The sequence below is a fragment of the Ceratotherium simum genome, chromosome 9 (assembly GCF_057802395.1).
Source record: "Ceratotherium simum simum isolate JZ-2026a chromosome 9, ASM5780239v1, whole genome shotgun sequence".
NCBI classification, from domain to species: domain Eukaryota; kingdom Metazoa; phylum Chordata; class Mammalia; order Perissodactyla; family Rhinocerotidae; genus Ceratotherium; species Ceratotherium simum.
Genome location: NC_141908.1, coordinates 14,815,430 through 14,835,603, shown reverse-complemented (window position 1 = coordinate 14,835,603; position 20,174 = coordinate 14,815,430). Strand labels below are relative to the sequence as shown.

At 34.8% G+C, this 20,174-nt stretch overlaps 1 protein-coding gene across 3 annotated transcripts in view; it reads left to right on the top strand.

Moving 5' to 3' along the window:
• Positions 1-20,174, top strand: part of DPP10 (dipeptidyl peptidase like 10) — an 830,517-nt gene that overhangs the window by 344,293 nt on the left and 466,050 nt on the right. For all 3 annotated transcript variants that reach the window (XM_087435067.1, XM_087435066.1, XM_087435064.1), the window contains exon 3: positions 15,413-15,508. In XM_087435067.1, coding sequence (XP_087291193.1) covers positions 15,413-15,508 — 96 coding nt within the window. The remainder of the gene's footprint in view (positions 1-15,412; positions 15,509-20,174) is intronic.

The following is a 20,174-nucleotide window of genomic DNA, read 5'->3' as shown; positions in this document are numbered from 1 at the left end:
TGGGGCGTCATCTGTAATTATATAATGTTAGGGGAACAAGGCCAATGAATTGACTTTTTTATATGGGTTACAATGCAGCATTCAGGAGTTCTATTTACTCACATTACCTTACCTCTCTCTATCACATTCATTATTTTTCTTCTCTGATTCAAAGCCTGGTGTTGATAACAATTTGATTTAATTTTATTGACATGAAATTCACATATCCTAAAATTATCCAATTTAAAGTAAACAATTCAGTGACATTTAGTACATTCACAATGTGTGCAACCACCACCACTATCTAGTTCCAAACATTTTCATCACCCCAAAAGGAAACCCTGTGCCCATTAAGCAGTTACTACCCATTTTCCCCTTCCCCCATCTCCTGACAATCACCAGTGTGCTGTTGGTCTCTATAGATTTACCTGTCCTGAATATTTCATATAAATTGGATCAAACAATATGTGACATTTGGATCTGACTTCTTTCACTTAGCATAATGTCTTCGAGGTTTATCCACATTGTCACATTTCAGTACTTCATTCCTTTTTATGGCTGAATAGTATTCCATTGTATATATATACCACAATTTGTTTATCCATTCATCCACTGATGGAAATTGGGGTTGTTTTCACCTACTGGCTATTGGGAATAGTGCTGCTATGAACACGTATGTACATGTAATTTTGAGTCCTTATTTTCGATTTTTTGGGGGATATATATATATATATATGTATATATATATATATACACACACACATGCATATATAGGAATTGCCAACAAATATGGAAAAACAAAGCAATGGCCTACAGACTGGAAAAGCTCAATATATATTCCAGTCCCCAAGGAAGGAAATGTCAAGGAGTGGAGTAACCATAGGACCATTGCTCTAATTTTCCATGCAAGTAAAGTGCTGCTCAAGGTACTGCAACAAAGACTTTTTTTTTACCTTATATGGAGCAAAAAATACCTGATGTCCAAAGTGCGTTTGGAAAGGGAGAGGCACACGAGATCTAATTGTGATTGTTTCTTGGCTACTAGAGAGCTCCAAAGAATTTCTGAAGATGGTTAGTCTACATTTTATAGACTACAGTAAAGCCTTTGACTGCATGGATCATGAAAAGCTATGGGCTGCTCTGAAAGAAATGAATGTGCCTCAGCACTTGATTGTCCTGATGAGTAGCCTGTATTGTGAACAAAGAAGCCACCGTTAAGACAGAATATGGAGAGAGAGAGAGTGGTTTCTTGTAGGCAAAGATGTCAGACAAGAATGCATTTTATCTCCCTATTTGTTTGATCTATATGCAGAACATATTATATGAAAAACTGGGCTAGACTCAGATGAAGGAGGAGTGAAAATTGGTGGAAGAAATATCAACCATCTAAGATATGCAGATGACACCATCCTACTGGCAGAAAGCAGCAGTGATTTGAAATGACTTCTGACAAAAGAGATAGAAGAAAGTGCCAAACCAGGGCTGCATTTGAACATCAAGAAGACAAAAATCATGACTACAGAGGAACTACATAACTTTAACGTAGGCAAGGCAATGAAGACATTGAAATTGTTAAAGATTTTGTTTACCTTGGTACAGTCATCAATTTCAATGGAGACTGCAGCCAAGAAATCAAGAGAAGACTGAAAATGGAAAGGCAGCAATGAAAGAATTAGGAAAGATTACCTGTGTAAGGAAGCGTCGTAAAAGACTGAGGCTAATATTATCCGCACCCTCGTGTTCCCAGTTACTATGTATGGGGCAACCGCTGGTCAGTAAAGAAGGCTGACAGCAAAAAAAAAAAATGGATTCATTTGAAATTTGGTGTTGGAGTATAGATACCTTGGACTGCTAGAAAGATGAACAAGTGGGTCCTAGAGCAAATTAAGCCTGAAATATTGCTGGAGACAAAAATGATAAAACTGAGGCTGTCCTACTTTGGGCACATCATGAGAAGGAGGGATTCTTTGGAAAAGATAATAATGCTTGGAAAAGTAGAGGGAGCAGGGAAAGAGGAAGACCAAATATGAGATGCATTGACTCCATAAAGGAGACCATAGGCATGAGTCTACAGGAGCTGAGTAGGGCTGTTGAGGGCAGGACATTGTGGACATCAGAGCCAACTTGATGGCACATAACAACCACATATCTAGGAGTTGCAGGGTCATATGATAATTCTATGTTTAACATTTTGAGGAACTGCAAACTATTTTCTACAGCAACTGAACTATCTTACATTCTCAACAGCTATACACATGTTCCAGTTTCTCCACATCCTTACCCACACTTGTTATTTTCTATTCATTTTACGATAGTCGTCCAAGAGATGTGAAGCGGTATCTCATTTGGCTTTAATTTGCACTTTCATGATGATTAGTGATGTTGAGCATCTTCTCATACACTTATTGGTCATTTGTATATCTTCTTTGAAGATATATGTATTCAAGTCCTTTGCCCATGTTTTAATTGAGTTCTTTGGTTTATTGTTGTTGAGTTGTAGGAGTTCTATATTCTGGATGTTAATTTCCTCAAAAGTCTTTGGAAACTTCAGTAATTCAGTTTCAAGAATGTAGACAACATCTAGACTGAAGACTAACAAGGAAATTTAGAACTTGAATAACACTATTAAAAGCAGACCATATATATGTCAGTGAAGTATGTTGTGAAAGTTCTTGATGATGAACATGATAGTAATATAATAGAGTATGATCATTAAATCTGAGATGTTAGCAAATCAAAAAGAAAGTTCACGTCTATAGAGATCTAGAATAATAATTACTATAACCTTAGCCATTTGAAATGTAGGTGAAAATAAACTTAATAAAATACACAATAAAGTGCACACAGTAGAGCTTGGTGTAAAGACTCTAATTATTGAGCACCCAAAGTGCTTTTTGGGCGTTCAATTATACCTATCAATATTTACTGGATTAGAAATTAAAAATTAATTCATGAGACTTTTCTAAAATGTTTATTAATTCATTTAAAATGGGAATAATAAAACTATTACATGTAAATATACTAACATATAATAAAAATAACTATATTTTCCAAAACAGAAAAAATAGAAGAATGGCATTATTTTATACTTTTGCAAATCAGTTTAATATCTGGCTGAATAGAAGACATCAGGATTCTCATATGTTCTCCTGTGTTAATTCTTTTGCAATAGGTTGTTTTGGTTTAAGTATATGAAGGAATTCTGACCTCATAAAGGTATGTAGTTAGAAATGAAAGACATATTTTAATATCCTTTAATGTCCTTCCTTGATACTTCTTGAGAAGTTGACAGGTGGTAGATTCTTGAAGATTAGTTGCAATGTGGAATCTGAAACCTTGTTAATAAAATATCAGTACTCTGCTACATTAAAATCCATTGGTCCATCTTTTACTTCGAAAGAATCTTTAACCTATGCATGATTCTGTTACATCATGCATTGGTCATTTGAAAAATATTAGTTCACTGAGTTATGCAGATCTTCCAAATGTTGGTGGAGTTTATATACAACATAACAAAACAAAACACAGTTAACATCCATGATGATACCACTGGAAAATTCTCACTAGAAAAATATAGGGAAACCGTCAAATTCAAAGTGGAGAACACAAGTTTTCCAAAATGCAGCTTTTTGCTTGAAAGCTTGAATTTTATAATTTGTAACAAATACAGTTTTGGTTGTTTTTTTTTTTTCTTTTTACATGAGAGGCTCATTTCATTTATTTTGAAGCAAAACATTTGTCAAATACTTAAATCTGAATAATCATAGTTTGTTATTCATTCCTTCCACTAAAGATCGTGTTCCATGAATAAAAGCAGTTAGTTCAGTTCAAAACTCAGCTAACTGCCCACATGGTTTTCCCTGAGACAGGCATCATGTTGGTATACAGCAGAAGTGGTTTTGTTTTTGTTTTTGCATACTTCGGATTTCAACACAGATATTAAAAAGATCTGAAGTATTGAGATTTACTATAGTTAAGAATTTTTAGAACTGTATCAAGGAAATTCTTAAGTGAAACTGCATTTTTTTTTAATTTGAGTGTTTATGACAGTGAAGAATAGAATGACAATGGTTTGATGCCACAGTGTTGATTCACAATAAGATGCCTGGAGTTTCCATCCACCATTGGTTTTGCACCAAGAGTGAAAATTTCAACCCAGTATAAAAGGAAGATAATGCCTTAGTATTATTATGAATATAATTTAGACTTTAGGACTTCCGTCTACCAGTTGTTCATGAACCACACTCTACAAACCTCTTCTGTAGGATTAAACAAAGATATGAAACAAAAATTTGCTTATGCTGATGTGATTGACACAAATAGTATACCTGAGGGAGGAACTTAAACATGGTTATGTAAGAGCTCAAAGGCTCCAAGTAGAATCATAACACTTTAGGGTAAAAAGAAGACATCATTCCAGGGTGTGCGTGTGTGTATCATTGTAATTTTCCTTTACTTTTCGCAATGTGAAAGGCCTTTGTGCAAGTACACTCCTCATATTTAGGTTTACTACTCAAATTCAGGAGATGTTGATTTGAAAAAGGTCTCAGAAACAAGTTTGAGAATGATTAGCATTTTGAATAATTGACTAATTTGACTAATTAAACCTCTGAGTAAATCCTAAAGCTCTTGATTTATTTATTCAAGAGATTAATGCATTCCTTATTTGATGAGCACTTAAAGTTTCTGTGGAAAACAAGAACTAGTAGAAAATATAACAGAAACTGGGGGATCTTAGAGATGTAAGCTACTTTATGGCCCATTGTGTGTGTGTATGTGCATGTGTGTACTTCCGATAAAATTCTACCTGAAGAAGTGGAGCATGCCAAAGCAGATCAGTTCTGGTCGGAGAGTTCTAACCCCATCCTTCCCCCTCACTTCTCTGTCTTCAGAGAGCTTGTGAGAGTCCCTAGAACACAGCTGTCAATAGTGTAATTTAGTCCAACGCTTTCTTTGTACAAATGAAGAAACTGATGCCTAAATAGAATGAGTGATCTAGACAAGGGCATGTAGGCTAGTTAAGGGTTGAACTAGGACTAGAATATTACCTCCTACCTCTGATCACTATTATTCCAACATTATTGCTTGTTCCTGTTTGAGAATAGAGAATGGAAGAATAGGTTCACGACTGTTGGGAACCTTAGAGAAGACGGATGCATTGTTCTTGCAGTGCATATTTCAGTACTTCGTATTCAATGTAAATTTTCTAGAAATTCTTCCCACGTTTGATGAAAAAAGGGGCAGGGGGATAGTGGAGAAAGAGATACAAAATAAATGCATAATACCTTATTTGCCAGCTATCCTCTTCATTCTATTCAGTATAGACACAACTTTGGGCATAATTTAACTTTCCACACAGCTGAATTTTTAAAATGCATTTTTTATAATTAAAATATGGCTTTCTATATGAAAGCCACATGCTGGAAATACACTCAAGAAGGAAAGAACATTCATTGGAAAATAATCTGATTTAGGAAATACATTCAATTAGAACAATATATATTATGAGACTTTATAAGATATCAGGTTAGTCTGAATCAAAAGTAATTCTAGGTGGTAGAATTGATGAGGAATTGACCTCTTTGTTCAAAAAACTTAGCTCTTACCATAACAAGATATTAGACAGAGTAAGAAAAGGCAAAAGAAAGAAATACAAGAGGAAATTCCCGGCATGCCAGGAAGAACAAAGGTAATTTTCTGGGACTATAAAACAGATGTTACCTGATACACTAATTCCTTTTGTGTTCTTTCTTGAGTTGGTAAATTGGTGTTCACAACAATACTAAGTGACAAGCCGCTTGAAGTTTCTTTCATTGACTAGACTGATTTGTAATTTATTATTTGTGTGATTCATACTTTTGACCTTACAAATTCAATATAGTCAAATGCCATTCCTTCAAAAGGAGACTTCTAAGTGAATTTTACCAAATTTTTCCATTAATTATAAGAAGCAACTCAACACTGTGCTTCTGATAGGGTAAATCTGAGAACATACATGGAAACATTTTGGCTGAAGAGACCAACTATGAAAGAGATGAATATTCCAAAAGAACAAAAGCCATCTTTTTTTTGTGGTTCTGAAATTGAAAAATTCAAAGGTGTTTCATGTTGACCTATACATTTTAATCATAATAATGACAATGGCTGACATTAAATGACCTGAGTATTTTGCCTAATGATTTCCATATGTGACCTCATTTATTTAAAAAAAACTGTAGCTTGTACCAGCACATATATTGTGATGTTTTTTCCAATAATATGCACTTTTATTCATCAAATTTACCTTATGAACTATATAATTCATTAAGTGAGAAATAGTAAACCTTTGTTCATTTTCTTAGTGATAAATTAGGAAAGATTAAAAACAACTTGGGATCTTATATCTGATCTCAAATGACAAAAATTTTTGACAATGTTTAGTCTGTTGTGTAGTATTTCAGCATTCTAGCAAAAGAAAAAAGATGAAAAATAAGAGGGGAATTAATGCTTCATCTAAGTAGTAAAACAAAACTTTAAAGGTCTGTTGACCGGTTAGGGGATGTACAAACAGCAAATATTTTGAAACGATCTGGAATTCAGCCACGACTACTATGATTTGTGTTCTGTCTTCAAGTAGTTATATAAGGAGGGGCAGAAGAGATGTTATCCTTTCAATGAACTTTAAACATCCAATTATGTTTTAAACGGAAGCTCAGTAGAAGACTAGCCTGTACTGACACTAAACATGGAAAATGAGAATAAACTTTAAGAATAAATAGAGATTTAAACACAGCAGTGGGAAAGAGAGGTGGTAGTACGTTGGGCGTCCAGAAAGAAGAGAGAATCATGTGAACAGAAAGGGGAAATGCCTTTGTTCTTTTTCTGGGAAATGCTGAATAACTACCTGATTATATTTTTCTTTTTATTACTGTTTTAACAGGAAATTATTTCAAATAGAATTTAAATTAAAAGAAATATTTCTGAACCTCTGATGTCAAGAGTAAACTAGATAAAAAGTAACACAATTAGTTTCAGTAAAGAGAAACCAAGAACTGAAAGATGTAAATTAGTTTCTCTTCAGTTCAATACTGAAGAACTTTCTTTTTTCTTCTAAGATTATGCAGCCAACTTATTTCCAAAGGCCATTTAAAAGCAAGATTGGATTTTTAGAAAAAAGCACAGAAATACCAATGGCAATATATGATCTTAAATGACAGACTAAAGAGGACAAAAAACAGGGAATGAATTCTTTAATGTTGTTTAATGTTTAATGTTAATAGTTCTGTTACTATGTTCATGTTGCTAAGATTTTATATCTTGCAACAGTTTAACAAATGATTGTTTCCAATTTGAAATAATTGTGATTATTGTTATACTGTGCATCTCATTGGATTTTTGTGCTGCTATTCATAATTATAATCATAATCACAGCGTCCTATTTGGTTAACAAATGTTTAGCCTTTTAATAGCAACTATTAACATATATTAGGTTTTCAGACTTTCACACACATATATACACTCACATATATACACACACATCAGAGAGGTATCTCATATTCAGTTGCAAAATAACTAGAGATAAGACATGTTACCCAGTAACTTACTAGTGAAGAATAAGGTCTATGAGAGGTGAATCTTAAATTTAAGTAATATTTTGTTGATATTAGGGAATAGGTAATGATTTCAGAACTTCCTCCTCTGAAGATTTATAAGAAAGGAGCTTTACATGGAGGATCATCTCTTAAAATTATTTACAATCTAATACCAGTTTCTGCCTGAGCGACCTTCTCAGTGTTCAATGTAAGTGATTAGGATGAATGAGTGGTATCCAGGATTCTCTGTTTGCTAAGTGTGCCCTTGGAGTTAAAGTACAGAGAAAATTATTAAAATATATAAAATAGTAAGATTTCTCCAGATGATTCTAACATAAATTAAGTTCCTGAGAAATGAGGTTGCGCTGTGTGTTATAAACGCTTGCTGATGAGATGTAATAGGGGATGTTCCTGATGTTGTAATACCAAACACCACACAACAATGAGAAGAGGGTAAATTTGGAATTTTAGGCTGGCATGTTATAAACTGTTTTCTTGAAGAAAACAAACAAAAAGCCCCACTTTTTAGTGAATGCTGTGACACCACCCTATTTGAGAAAAGAAAGGGACTGTGGCAATTGTACCTTCATGGGCAAGTTGGAACAGAATGGGATGCTAATGAGGTCCAGAGGGATGTACACTGAGGAGCTGAATTTCAGTTGGGATTCTTATGGCTAAAAGGCAATAAGAATATTATTATTTTGGTTATTTTTTTTGTGAGGAAGATCAGCCCTGTGCTAACATCTGCCAGTCCTCCTCTTTTTTGGCTGAGGAGGACTGGCCCTGGGCTAACATCTGTGCCCATCTTCCTCTACATTATATGGGATGCTGCCACAGCATGGCTTGCCAAGTGGTGTGTCAGTGCGTGCCTGGGATCCAAACCGGCGGACCCCGGGCCGCCACAGCGGAGCGCACGCACTTAACTGCTTGCGCCACAGGGCTGGCCCAGCAATAAGAATGTTATTAAAATATCATTTGTAGGGCCGGCCCCGTGGCTTAGCGGTTAGGTGCGTGCGCTCCGCTGCTGGCGGCCCGGCCCGTATCCGGGGCACGCACCGACTCACCGCTTCTCCGGCCATGCTGAGGCCGCGTCCCACATACAGCAACTAGAAGGATGTGCAACTATGACATACGGCTATCTACTGGGGCTTTGGGGGGAAAACAAATAAATAAATAAAATTAAAAGAAAAAAATACTTTAAAAATATCATTTGTAAAGTTGTATATTGTCTTTTTAAAAAGACCTAATAAAGAAAGAAAACATTTTGAGAGACAGTATGCTTAATAAGTCAGAGAGATGTAGGTTCCAATTTCAGTCCTGCCTCTTGCTAACCATGTGACCTTTGCCAAGATATTTAAATATGCCAAGACTAAGTTTCCCTTGTCAAGTGAAGATAATAATACCCAAGAGGGTTTTGAGGGCATTTGGGAAAGGGAGGATTGATTACAAAGGATGAGCACCCCAAAGATTATGATGAGACTTGGAGATAAAAGGACATAGGGGATAGAAGCCAGCCTCAGAGGCTATTAAAAGAGAAGCTTAATTATTCATTATCTGTAGAAGGAAAAAGTCTTTATCCTGAGACTGAAAAATTCAAGAGACCTCAGGTATAGTGCCTAACTGCTAAAGAAAATTTAAAGAAATGAACAAAGGAAGAAAGAAGGAAAAAAAGAGAGAAAGGAATGAGATATATAAGTTACTCTTTCAGTAATGAATGAAGTCAAAGAAATTAATCCGTAATACATGTATCTCTCTCTCATTATTGTTTAAGAGGAAGATCTAATTACCATAATTTGAATTACTTTAATAGGTTGATATCAAAATAAGGTCCAGGAACAACTGGAGTTAAAAGCAAAATTATTTTATTAATATTTTTAAACTATTTCAGTTCACAGAAAATGAGTGAAAGTTCAAAAATATTTAAGAAAAATATTAAAATGTTAACTGATCAATATAATACAAAATGGGAAAACAATGGACAATGTAATTTCATTTGTCAATGCATCTAAACATTTAAATAAACATTTAGCATATTAATCTAGCAGCATAAAAATAATAATAATTCACCATGACCAGTTGAATGTTGTTATAGAAATAGATGGTGGTTGGAAATAAGAAATTTCATTTGTACAAATTATTTTATCAACACATTAAAGGAGAAAAAATATTTTTATATAAAAAGACCTAAGTATATGATGACATAGTAATAATTTCAAATAAAAATTATAACTGACATAGGAATAACAACAAATTACATAAGAATGATAAAGATTTGGGCCAGCCCTGGTGGCCTAGTGGTTAAGTTTGGCACGCTCTGCTTTGGCAGACCAGGTTCCGTTCCTGGGCATGGACCTACATCATCATCTGTCAGTGGCCATGCTATAGCAGCAGCTCACTTGAAGGAAAAAAAAGAGGAGGGTTTGCAAGAGATGTTAGCTCAGGGCAAATCTTCCTCAGCAAAAAAAAAAAAAAAAAAAGGTAAAGATTCATTACCATAAATCAAGAAAAAATATCTTATTAAATAACAAAATATTAAAGTTGCCTCCATAATAGAAGAAAAAGACAGGAGTGTCATTATCACCATTATTATTCAACATTGTTTTTGACATTCAAGCTAATAAAATAATTCAGTAAGATGAAATAAATACTTTTTAACAATTGGTGCTGGAGCAATTAAGCATCCACTAGACAGCAACAAAATAAATAAAATATAACCTCAAACTAACCCTCGTACCATATACAAAAAGTAACTCAAAATGGATTAGGGACTTATATGTGAAATATAAAACTATGACCCTTTTAGAAAAAAATATAGGAGACAAGCTTCAGTATTTAGGATTAGGTGAAGCATACTTAGTCTTAGTCTTTTTTTTGTGTGTGTGTGTGTGTGGGGAAGATCAGCCCTGAGCTAACATCCGATGCCAATCCTCCTCTTTTTGCTGAGGAAGATTGGCCCTGGGCTAACATCCATACCCATCTCCCTCCACTTTATATGGGACACCGCCACAGCATGGCTGGACAAGCGGTGCGTTGGTGCACGCCCAGGATCCGAACCTGCGAACCCTGGGCCGCCGCAGTGGAGCGTGGGCATGTAACCACTGCGCCACCAGGCCGGCCCATTAGTCTTAGTCTTCAACAGCAAAAGCATGATTTATAAAAAAGAAAAATTGATAAACTAGACCTCATCAACATTAATTTTTTTCTCTGCAAATGTCCTTTTAAAGAGGATGAAAAGACAAGGTAGAGACTTGGAGGAAATATTTGAAATTGATATATCTGACAAATGATTTGTGTCTAGAGATGATAAAGAACTCTCCAAACTCAGCAGTTAAACAAAGAAACACTCAAACTAGAAAATTAGGAAGTAGGCAAATGACATAGACATTTCTCTGAAGAGGATATACAGATCAAAAATAAGCACAGTGAAAGATGTTCTTTAGGTATTAGGAAAATGCAAATTAAAACCACAATGGGATATCATTACACGTATATCAGTAGAGCCAAAAATTTTAAAAAATAACACCAAATTCTGACAAGAATGCAGAGAAACAATCATTTATACATTGCTGGTGAGAATGTAAAATGGTACAACTACTCTAGAAAAACATGAGATTTTCTTACAAAACTAAACATGTGCTTACCATGTGACCCAGCAATTGCACACTTTTATTCCATTTATTCCAAAGAAAGGAAAATTTATGTTTACACAAAAACTTGTAGGGAAAGTTCAGAGCAGCTTTATTCACAATAACCCAAAACTACAAATGATAACCCAGATGTTCTTCAGCAGATGAATGGTTCAACAAACTGTGGTACGTTCATACCCTGGAATATTACTCAGCGATAAAAAAGAACTTGTTGATAGACTCAGCAACTAAGATGGGTCTCAGGGAATTATGCTGAGTGGAAAATGCAAATCTCAAAAGCTTACACGTTGTATGATTCCACTTATATAGCATTCTTGAAATTACAAAATTATAGAGATGGAAAATAGATTGGTGGTTGCCAATGATTGCAGAGGGAGGCTATGATAATAAAGGGCAGCACAGGAGATCCTGGTGAGGGAACTGTTCTGCATCTTGATTGGTGCTGGTCATATGTGTGAAAGTGCATAGAACTAAACACACATGCACACACGTACACAAAAAAATACATGTAAAATTGGTGAAATCTAAATAAAGTTGATGGAGTGTATAAATGTCAGTTTCTTTTTGTGATAATGATTATGCAAGATGTTATCATATTATTAGGGAAACTGGATGAAGGGTATAAAGGATCTACCTCTGTCTTATTTCCTAGAACTGCATGTGAATCTGCAATTACCTGAATGTATATATATTAATTTAGAATAAAAATGATAAGTATTCTGTTCACAATAATGACAAGCTATATATAATTAGGACTAAATATAACAGGAAAACTAAAGGATCTATATGAAAAATAGAAGATGAAATATTGATGTACATAAAATGTGAGTGGAATAAGTAGTTCTGAATTTAAAGCCTTAATATTGCAAAATGTTTAAAGTTTTCCAACTTACTATTATACATAGTGCTATTTTGATAAGATTCTCAATTTGATGAGTTGAAATATGATTTTAAAGCTCCTATAAAAGAACGTATGTTTGAGAATTATCAAAACATAATTTAAAATATTTGAGGGGCCGGCCCCGTGGCTTAGCGGTTAAGTGTGCGCGCTCTGCTACTGGCTGCCCGGGTTCGGATCCCGGGCGCGCACTGATGCACCACCTCTCCAGTCATGCTGAGGCCGCGTCCCACATACAGCAACTAGAAGGATGTGCAACTATGACATATAACTATCTATTGGGGCTTTGGGGATAAAAAGGAGGAGGATTGGCAATAGATGTTAGCTCAGAGCTGGTCTTCCTCAGCAAAAAGAGGAGGATTAGCATGGATGTTAGCTCAGGGCTGATCTTCCTCACAAAAAAAAATAAAATAAAATAACATATGATTTGAAAATAAGATTATTTGGTGTGGTGCACTTGCCTTACAAGGTATATTTTGTATTAACATCTGTCTAAAAGATACGGCAAACAAAATATGTGGAATTTACCTAGGAACAGAAAAATATCTTTTTTGAAGAGAAATAGATGAATGTATATAATTGATATTCATGTATGATACAGTTAATTTTTCAATTCAGTAGATAAGGATTATTTATTTAATAGATTCTGTTAGCATAATCTATTCTCCTACTGAAATAACATTAGACTCCTACCCCTCACCTTTACCTATATGAATTTTATTGGATCAAATAAATAAATGTTTATCAAATGGAGATGGTAAAATCTAATTCTCTAAGAACTGAAGGGGTTGGATTAGACAAAATGAAGGTGCGTTTATATAATCTTGGGAAATTTTAAATGTTGAAACTTATCTATACCAAAATCTGGTCTTATTGAGATACCTCATAGAACAAGTATTAAAACCCTAAGAAAATTAGCTCATATAATTAAAATCCAAGACTCTTATGACAAAAAATGAATTCTAGAATCAAGGCTTCTTTGGTTTGTCAAAAAGTAATCATTCATCCTTTTATCTAAAATGCTCTCACTCCTTCTCTTGCCCCTGCCATTCCCTTTCTTTGTCTTATTGAAATCTGTAAGGCCCAGGTCTTTAATTTTTAAATTTTTTAATTGACTTTATTTTGTAGAGAGGTTTTAGGTTCACAGCAAAATTGGGCAGAAGTTACAGAGATTTCCCATATACCACTTGCCCACACACAAGCACAACTTCCTCCATTATCAACGTCCCACACCAGAGTGATACATTTGTTACGATTGATGAACCTATAGTGACACATCGTTATGACCCAAAGTCCATTCTTCAGATGAGAGTTCACTCTTGCTGTTGTACATTCTATGGGTTTGGCCAAATGTATGACAACATGTATCCATCATTATAGTGTCATACAGAGTAGTTTCACTGCCTTAAAAGTCCTCTGTGCTCCGCCTGTTTATCCTTCCCTGCCCCTAACCCCTGGCAACCACTGGTATTTTTACTGTCTCCATAGTTTGCCTTTTTTAGAATGTTACATAGTTGGAATCATGCAGTATGTAAGCTTTTCAAATTGGCTTCTTTCACTTAGTAATATGCATTTAAGTTTCCTCTATGTCTTTTCATGGTTGATAGTTTATTTCTTTTTATTAGTGAATAATATCCATTGTCTGGGATAACAGTTTATCCCTTCACCTGCTGAAGGACATCGTGGTTGCTTCCAAGTTTTGACAATTATGAATAAAGCTGCTATAAATGTCTGCGTGCAGGTTTTTGTGTGAACAGAAATTTTCAACTCATTGGGTAAATTCCAAGGGGTACAATTGCTGGATTGTATCATAAGAGTATGTTTAGTTTTGTGAGAAACTGCTAAACTGTCTTTGAAAATGTCTGTACCACTTTGCATTCCCCTCAGCAATAGATGAGAGTTGGTCATTTAATTTTTAACTTAGGCCTTCTCTGATTCTTTTGCAAAGTATTTTCCTTCTTTTCTCTGAACTCATATGGCTCTCTGCATCCTTATTCTGACATCTATCATATTCTTTCTTGTTTTGCAACTGTGAACCCCTCGGGGCAGGGCATAGATAAGTCCCTGGCACCTTACAATGCTTCACTTAACACTTTGAAAATTAAGGGTCTCAGTATTTGTGGAATGAATTAAAGAAAGTTCAAACGTTGGTGCTTCAGACTGTCAGGCAAACGATCAAATGTATATCATTGCCTAAGAGCATTTTGTTTTGCAAATCCGTATATAATCACAATGTCTTACGCTAAGGTTGGAATCAAACAATTCTCACTGTAACCACTAGTAATATTTTTTCTATTGTTTCTCAGCAATTATTTTGTGGGTTAAATGTCTGGTTGATTCATGTGAAAGGAAATTGCATTTGAAGGTGTTGATTCTTTGCCCCCACTTTCCCGCTGGAACAAAGCTCTTGCTGAAATAAGTGTTGGACCTTTAAAAAAATATCTATTGAGGTTAGTATGTGTCTGACATTTTACTTTCACTTCGGAGTGAAAGTCACAGCTGAAAGGTCCCAAAGATGATGTTACACAGTAAATAAGCAATGCTATTATTTTGCAAGAAAATGAAATATTGCTAACTTGTCTCGAGCCTCTTGCATCTAAAAGTGTGTTTACTATGCTTAATTTTGGTAGTTAAACTGTGTTGTCCATCCATTTTTTAGATTTGGGAATTTAAAAGGGGAATATACCTAGTGTATATATCAGGGACTAATATAAATGTGTGCTTTTTATTAATATTCTGGCATTGTAATATGTGAATTTTTATATTTAACTCTTAAATGCATTTAGTATTTATATGGTGATACTTGTTTGATGGAACTTGGTATTCATTCTCTTCGTTTGGTGAACTTCCCTCCGAATTGAAAAGTTTTCTTTATCATGTATATTCAGGGCCTTCAACTCTCTCATCTTTGGGGTTTATAGCAAAACTATAAATTTATTATCAAAGAGAATGTGTCAAAGTGGTTTTGGAAAGTAATGGGCTGGATTATGGTTAAACAGTGAAAAATGTACCCTTTTGGGCACAATGCACAATAGGAATTCTTAACTGCTTTCATTTTATATATCACTACATAATAAGGGATTGATCTATTAAATCTATACCAGATAAAGACAATTTTAATATTAAAAATAATTTATTGAAAAAGGTCATGAAACAGACAAACTTCAAATGCCTAAAATCATGTTAAAATGGTTACTCTATATTGTCATCTAGTTAACATATTTTTGAAGCAAAATATTCCGAATTTTATAGTACATTAGTTTTAAAGACTAACATGAGATAACTCTAATCTAAGATTTATTTTTATTTTATTTTAGATGAACTCACAAATTCATCAGAAAGCAGATTGTCTTTAGAAGACCTCTTCAGGAAAGACTTTGTGCTTCATGATCCAGAAGCTCGATGGATCAATGGTATGTGAATACCTTTTTACGTTGCTATATTTATTTTGAGTTCTGTATTATTAAAACTAAAATAAATAAAGGTATTTGTAGTTAATATTTTAATTGACATTATGCTTTAAAGATTACATATATCATTTAATCAGAAATTAATACCTTGGCTCATGTGACAGAAAACTCATACCTAAGATAGGTCATCAGTAAAATCATCCTCCAAACGTTAGATTGACTGTTCTGTATCTGCAGTTTCCTCATGATCATTAGTTACGTGGCTTTAAGGATGTGTTCCATCTCTAGCATTTCCCTAAATAATTCTTCTTGATATAGAAGTATAGATTTGGGGATCCTGTATGTGTATGTAAGTGCTTCAAATTTGTCAATTAAATTAGCTTTCTTTTCTCTCCTTCTTTCTTTTTAAGCTTAAGTGCTACAAACTAGGGAGACTTTACAAAGTCGAAATAACTTGGAAATGACATGGAAATATATGGTACTTTGTCTCTTCCTGGCCTGGCAAAGAAACCACTTCAGCTTTCCTTAGGTTAATTTCTGATTTTATTATTTTCAAAAATTAAAAAAGAAACAAGAACATTTAGATTAAAATAAGAAACAACCAACAGTAAAACCACTGAGTGGTTCCATGGATTTGGTTCATCTCTATGGAAATTAATAGGCGGAGTTACTGGCTAATCTAAGCAGAAAAAAAAATGTGTTGGTGAAAAGGAAGTCAGGTTTTCATTTCTTGAATATTCCAATTTGCCTGATCATGCTAATTACTGTGGTTAGGTCACTGTTAATCCTCGCCCTTCACTTTATTTAGGCATAAAATCTTCACTTGTTTTCAAGGCATAGAGTAGAATATTGGTATGATAGATAAAAGGAGGCTTGCTTTTTTATCTGATAAAGATCATCTCACTTATAGCACATCCCTTCTTCTCTAATTTTCTAATTAAGTGCATTTGTGCCTGCAAATTAAATGCTAATTTATGGAAGCTATAAAAAGAATGTAACTTAATTTGTGATGGCAGGGGCCACGTCATACTTGTTTACCCAGCACTGACACAGTTCCTGGAGATCAGCAGGCACTCAAGATTTGTTTTTTGAATAAATGAATGAATGCATTTAATTGAAGTCCAGTGTTATTTTTCCGTAAAGTCGAGTTTCAATTGAAATTGGTTGGGAGATGAGTGTGTATCTTGGTGATGGTATAAGAGATAGAGAAAACAAGATAGCCATTTTATTAGTCTATTTGTATATTTTCATTTTGAAATTGAATTGTTTTGTTTGAATTGAACAATTTCATTTTAAATTGTTCATAAATTTGGGACTTGCCATATTGTTGCCTTTGCACTATGATTATTTCAGATGAGAACTATGAGTAAAGAAGGTTAATAGAAAATATATATTGGGGCCAGTCCGGTGGCGCAAGTGGTTAAGGGCGTGCGCTCCGCTGCGGTGGCCCAGGGTTTGCCGGTTTGGATCCTGGGCACGCACTGACACACTGCTTGTCGAGCTGTGCTGTGGCAGCGTCCCATATAAAGTAGAGGAAGATGGGCATGGATGTTATCCCAGGGCCAGTCTTCCTCAGCAAAAAGAGGAGGATTGGCAGATGTTAACTCAGGGCTGGGCTTCCTCACACACACACAAAAATATATATATATTATTACCAAACATAGTCCTAATACTTGGATCACTCATAAATCATTCTCCCAGTGTGCCATCATAATTTCATAAGTCACCTTTTTACTTGCCAGAAAGCATTTTCTATTGAAGGAGATGACATGAAAAAACTGTGAGTCATTAGATTTGAAATGCTGAATAATATTCTGTTTTATTTGCCATGATTTTGGCCGAACTATAGAAATTTGTGTAGTCTTTGACTTTGGAAAGCAAGAAAAAATCATGGGCCTCATCTCCCTTCTCAGGTTAGATTAGAGTATTTAAGCAGGCATTTACTCATGTGTACTAGTGATACTTTGATATTGAAGTGCCAAAGGACTGGATGGATATTTAAGCGGTGAACTGCATGCTAAATTAAGCCACATTTCAATATCTAGGACACACATTTTACTCTTAGCACTTCACAAGATACCAAAATAATATATTTTGAGCTAATCATTTTGATAATTTTCTGGTAGTTTCTTTACCAGTCATTGATAAACCTGATCTTGAGAAAATATCCTGGGACAAAGCTGCAATGTTATCGTTATATTCTAAGCAAAACCTAAGATCTATGATATTTATAAAAAAAATTTGACATATAAACAACCCTTTAAACAGGATTACACAGAATCTAGCTCTCAGAAGAATGCAGTCTTTATAAATACCACTGAAGGAATTGACTCACTGTCAGTAGATTGCATGCACGGGGTTGGTTTTTGAGTAGGGGAATAGATTTGTGCTCATTCATTCCTCTTATCCAACCCAGATCTCCATTCTAGCAGTCACTGGATACTTGGCCTATTTAGTTATTTCTCATATAGCCAGAAAATGCAGTGGGAACTAAGTGAATAAAATGTGTAACCTCGGCCTCATTACCACAGATTATACCCAAAGTAAAATGTGAGCTCTTTCTTTATTCTCATGAGGTGTCTCACCAGGTTTTCTTAGTATATGAGTAGCTTGAAGGAGTCTAAGCTAGGCTCATTTGGAAGCTTCATTTAGTTCTTGGAGGTCATCATAGGAACACTTAGTGCATTACTGGTCAAGGGGAAGGAGGGGCTCCAGATGGCCCTGACATGTGCAGGTTGTGGTGCAGCAGTGCTGTTCATTATGGTGGTTCTCAAATAATATATCTGTGAATGTCACTGCAGCCTTGGATGGGTGCTCGTGTTCATGGTTAGCTTAACGACGGCTTTCCCCCAGATCTGCTCATATCCTTGAAATTTCCATTTTTATAGCATCTTCTTCCTAGTTAAGTCACCTTGAAACCTGGAAATTCATCTTCTTTAACATTGTTCATCTCTCCACATACATTTGATGATCAATCAATCATCAAAGAAAGATCTAACATGAATTGAGTGCCTTCTACGTTAGGCTTTGTGCTAGATGCTTTATATATAGCATGAAAAGTTAAAATTATTAACCCCAGAAAATTGAGGCTTACACAAAACATCTTATCCCAAAACACAGCTGATAAGAGGTGGAGCCTGCTTTGGTCACTGTGTTTAAGTATAAACCTATCCTCTTTCATTTTTACACTCTTAGATGCCATTCGCAGTAGCTAACACATATATCAGCTATCTCTTGGACAATGTCATTGTTACAGATCGTGTTGTTAATAATCCTTTCATCTTTAATATTGCAATAATGTCATCTCTCCAAGTACCTCCATATAATGGCAACTCTACAGTCACCAAAATAAAGATGTAGAAGCATATTTATCGACATGTTCATGATATAAAAAGTGAAGTAAGTTGTCTTCAAAACAATATTGATAGTATGTGATATCACATTGTATTGTATAATAATGATTAGTTCCAGATGGCTGGATTTTGACTTGAGTTTTTTTATTTTTGCTTATCCTTTTTTTTCTAAACTTTCTTCAAAAGATGTTTATGTTTGGGGCCGGCCTGGTGGCATAGTGGTTAAGTTCCTGTGCTCCACTTTGGTGGCCTGGGGTTCGAGGGTTCGGTTCCCAACGAGGACCTACACACCGCTCATCACGCCATGCTGTGGCAGCGTTCCACGTACAAAATAGCAGAAGGTGGGTACAGATGTTATCTCAGAGGCAATCTTCCTCAATCAAAAAGAGGAGGATTGGCAACAGATGTTAGCTCAGTGCCAATCTTCTTCACCACACACACACAAAAATGTTTATGTTTGTGTGGTTTTTTTAGTTAATTAAGAAGGAAAAATTGCTCTCCCCCTTTTTAGTCTCCTGGATCTTTAATTCTTCCAGCAGTATGCTGTCAAATACAACTTTATAAGTCCTAGCTAAAAACGATTAATACACTTCTTAAAAAACATCAAAGGAAACCCTTTGCCAATTGAATAAATTCCAAACCCCTCTCTTTGTATTTCAAGCCTCTCAGAATCAAGATAGCCTCTTTCCTACTATTCTCTTTTACATTATGTTTCAGGCACGTTGAACTACTTGTTATTCCTCAAAAGCCTCAAAACCTTTCTTGACTCTGTGCCTTTGCCCAGACTATTTTCTCTACCTGGAATCCCTTCCCCAATTTCAAAGCCCAAATTTTATCCCACTTGAAACCTGATGCCCAGGTGCAAAGCCAATGACTGTTCTTCTTCTTGCCAGCTGTGAGGAACAGCATCCTTCTCTACACTCTAGTGTTTGATTCTCTCATATAGGAATTTCTACCTCGATTATAATTATAACTTGTCTAACCTCCTCTAAGACAGTGCTTCTAAAACTATTGTGAAAGACTATTATTTTTAAATTTAATTTGTTTGTTTTTATTTCCAATTTGGCATGAATCAATACCTTTGAAAAATACAAAATATTATAAATTGCTAGCAAAATAAAATGATAAATAGATATTCCAAATACAACCCCAAATTTTATCTTATTATATTCAATAGTTCTAAAATTACACTTAAAATATAATAAGTACAATAGTAATATTGGAATAAATAAAGGAATTTAAAATATCACTTTGAGGGAGTGTATCACAGGCAATTAACAGAGAGGATTGCTCTTACACTCATAACCTTCTGTTAT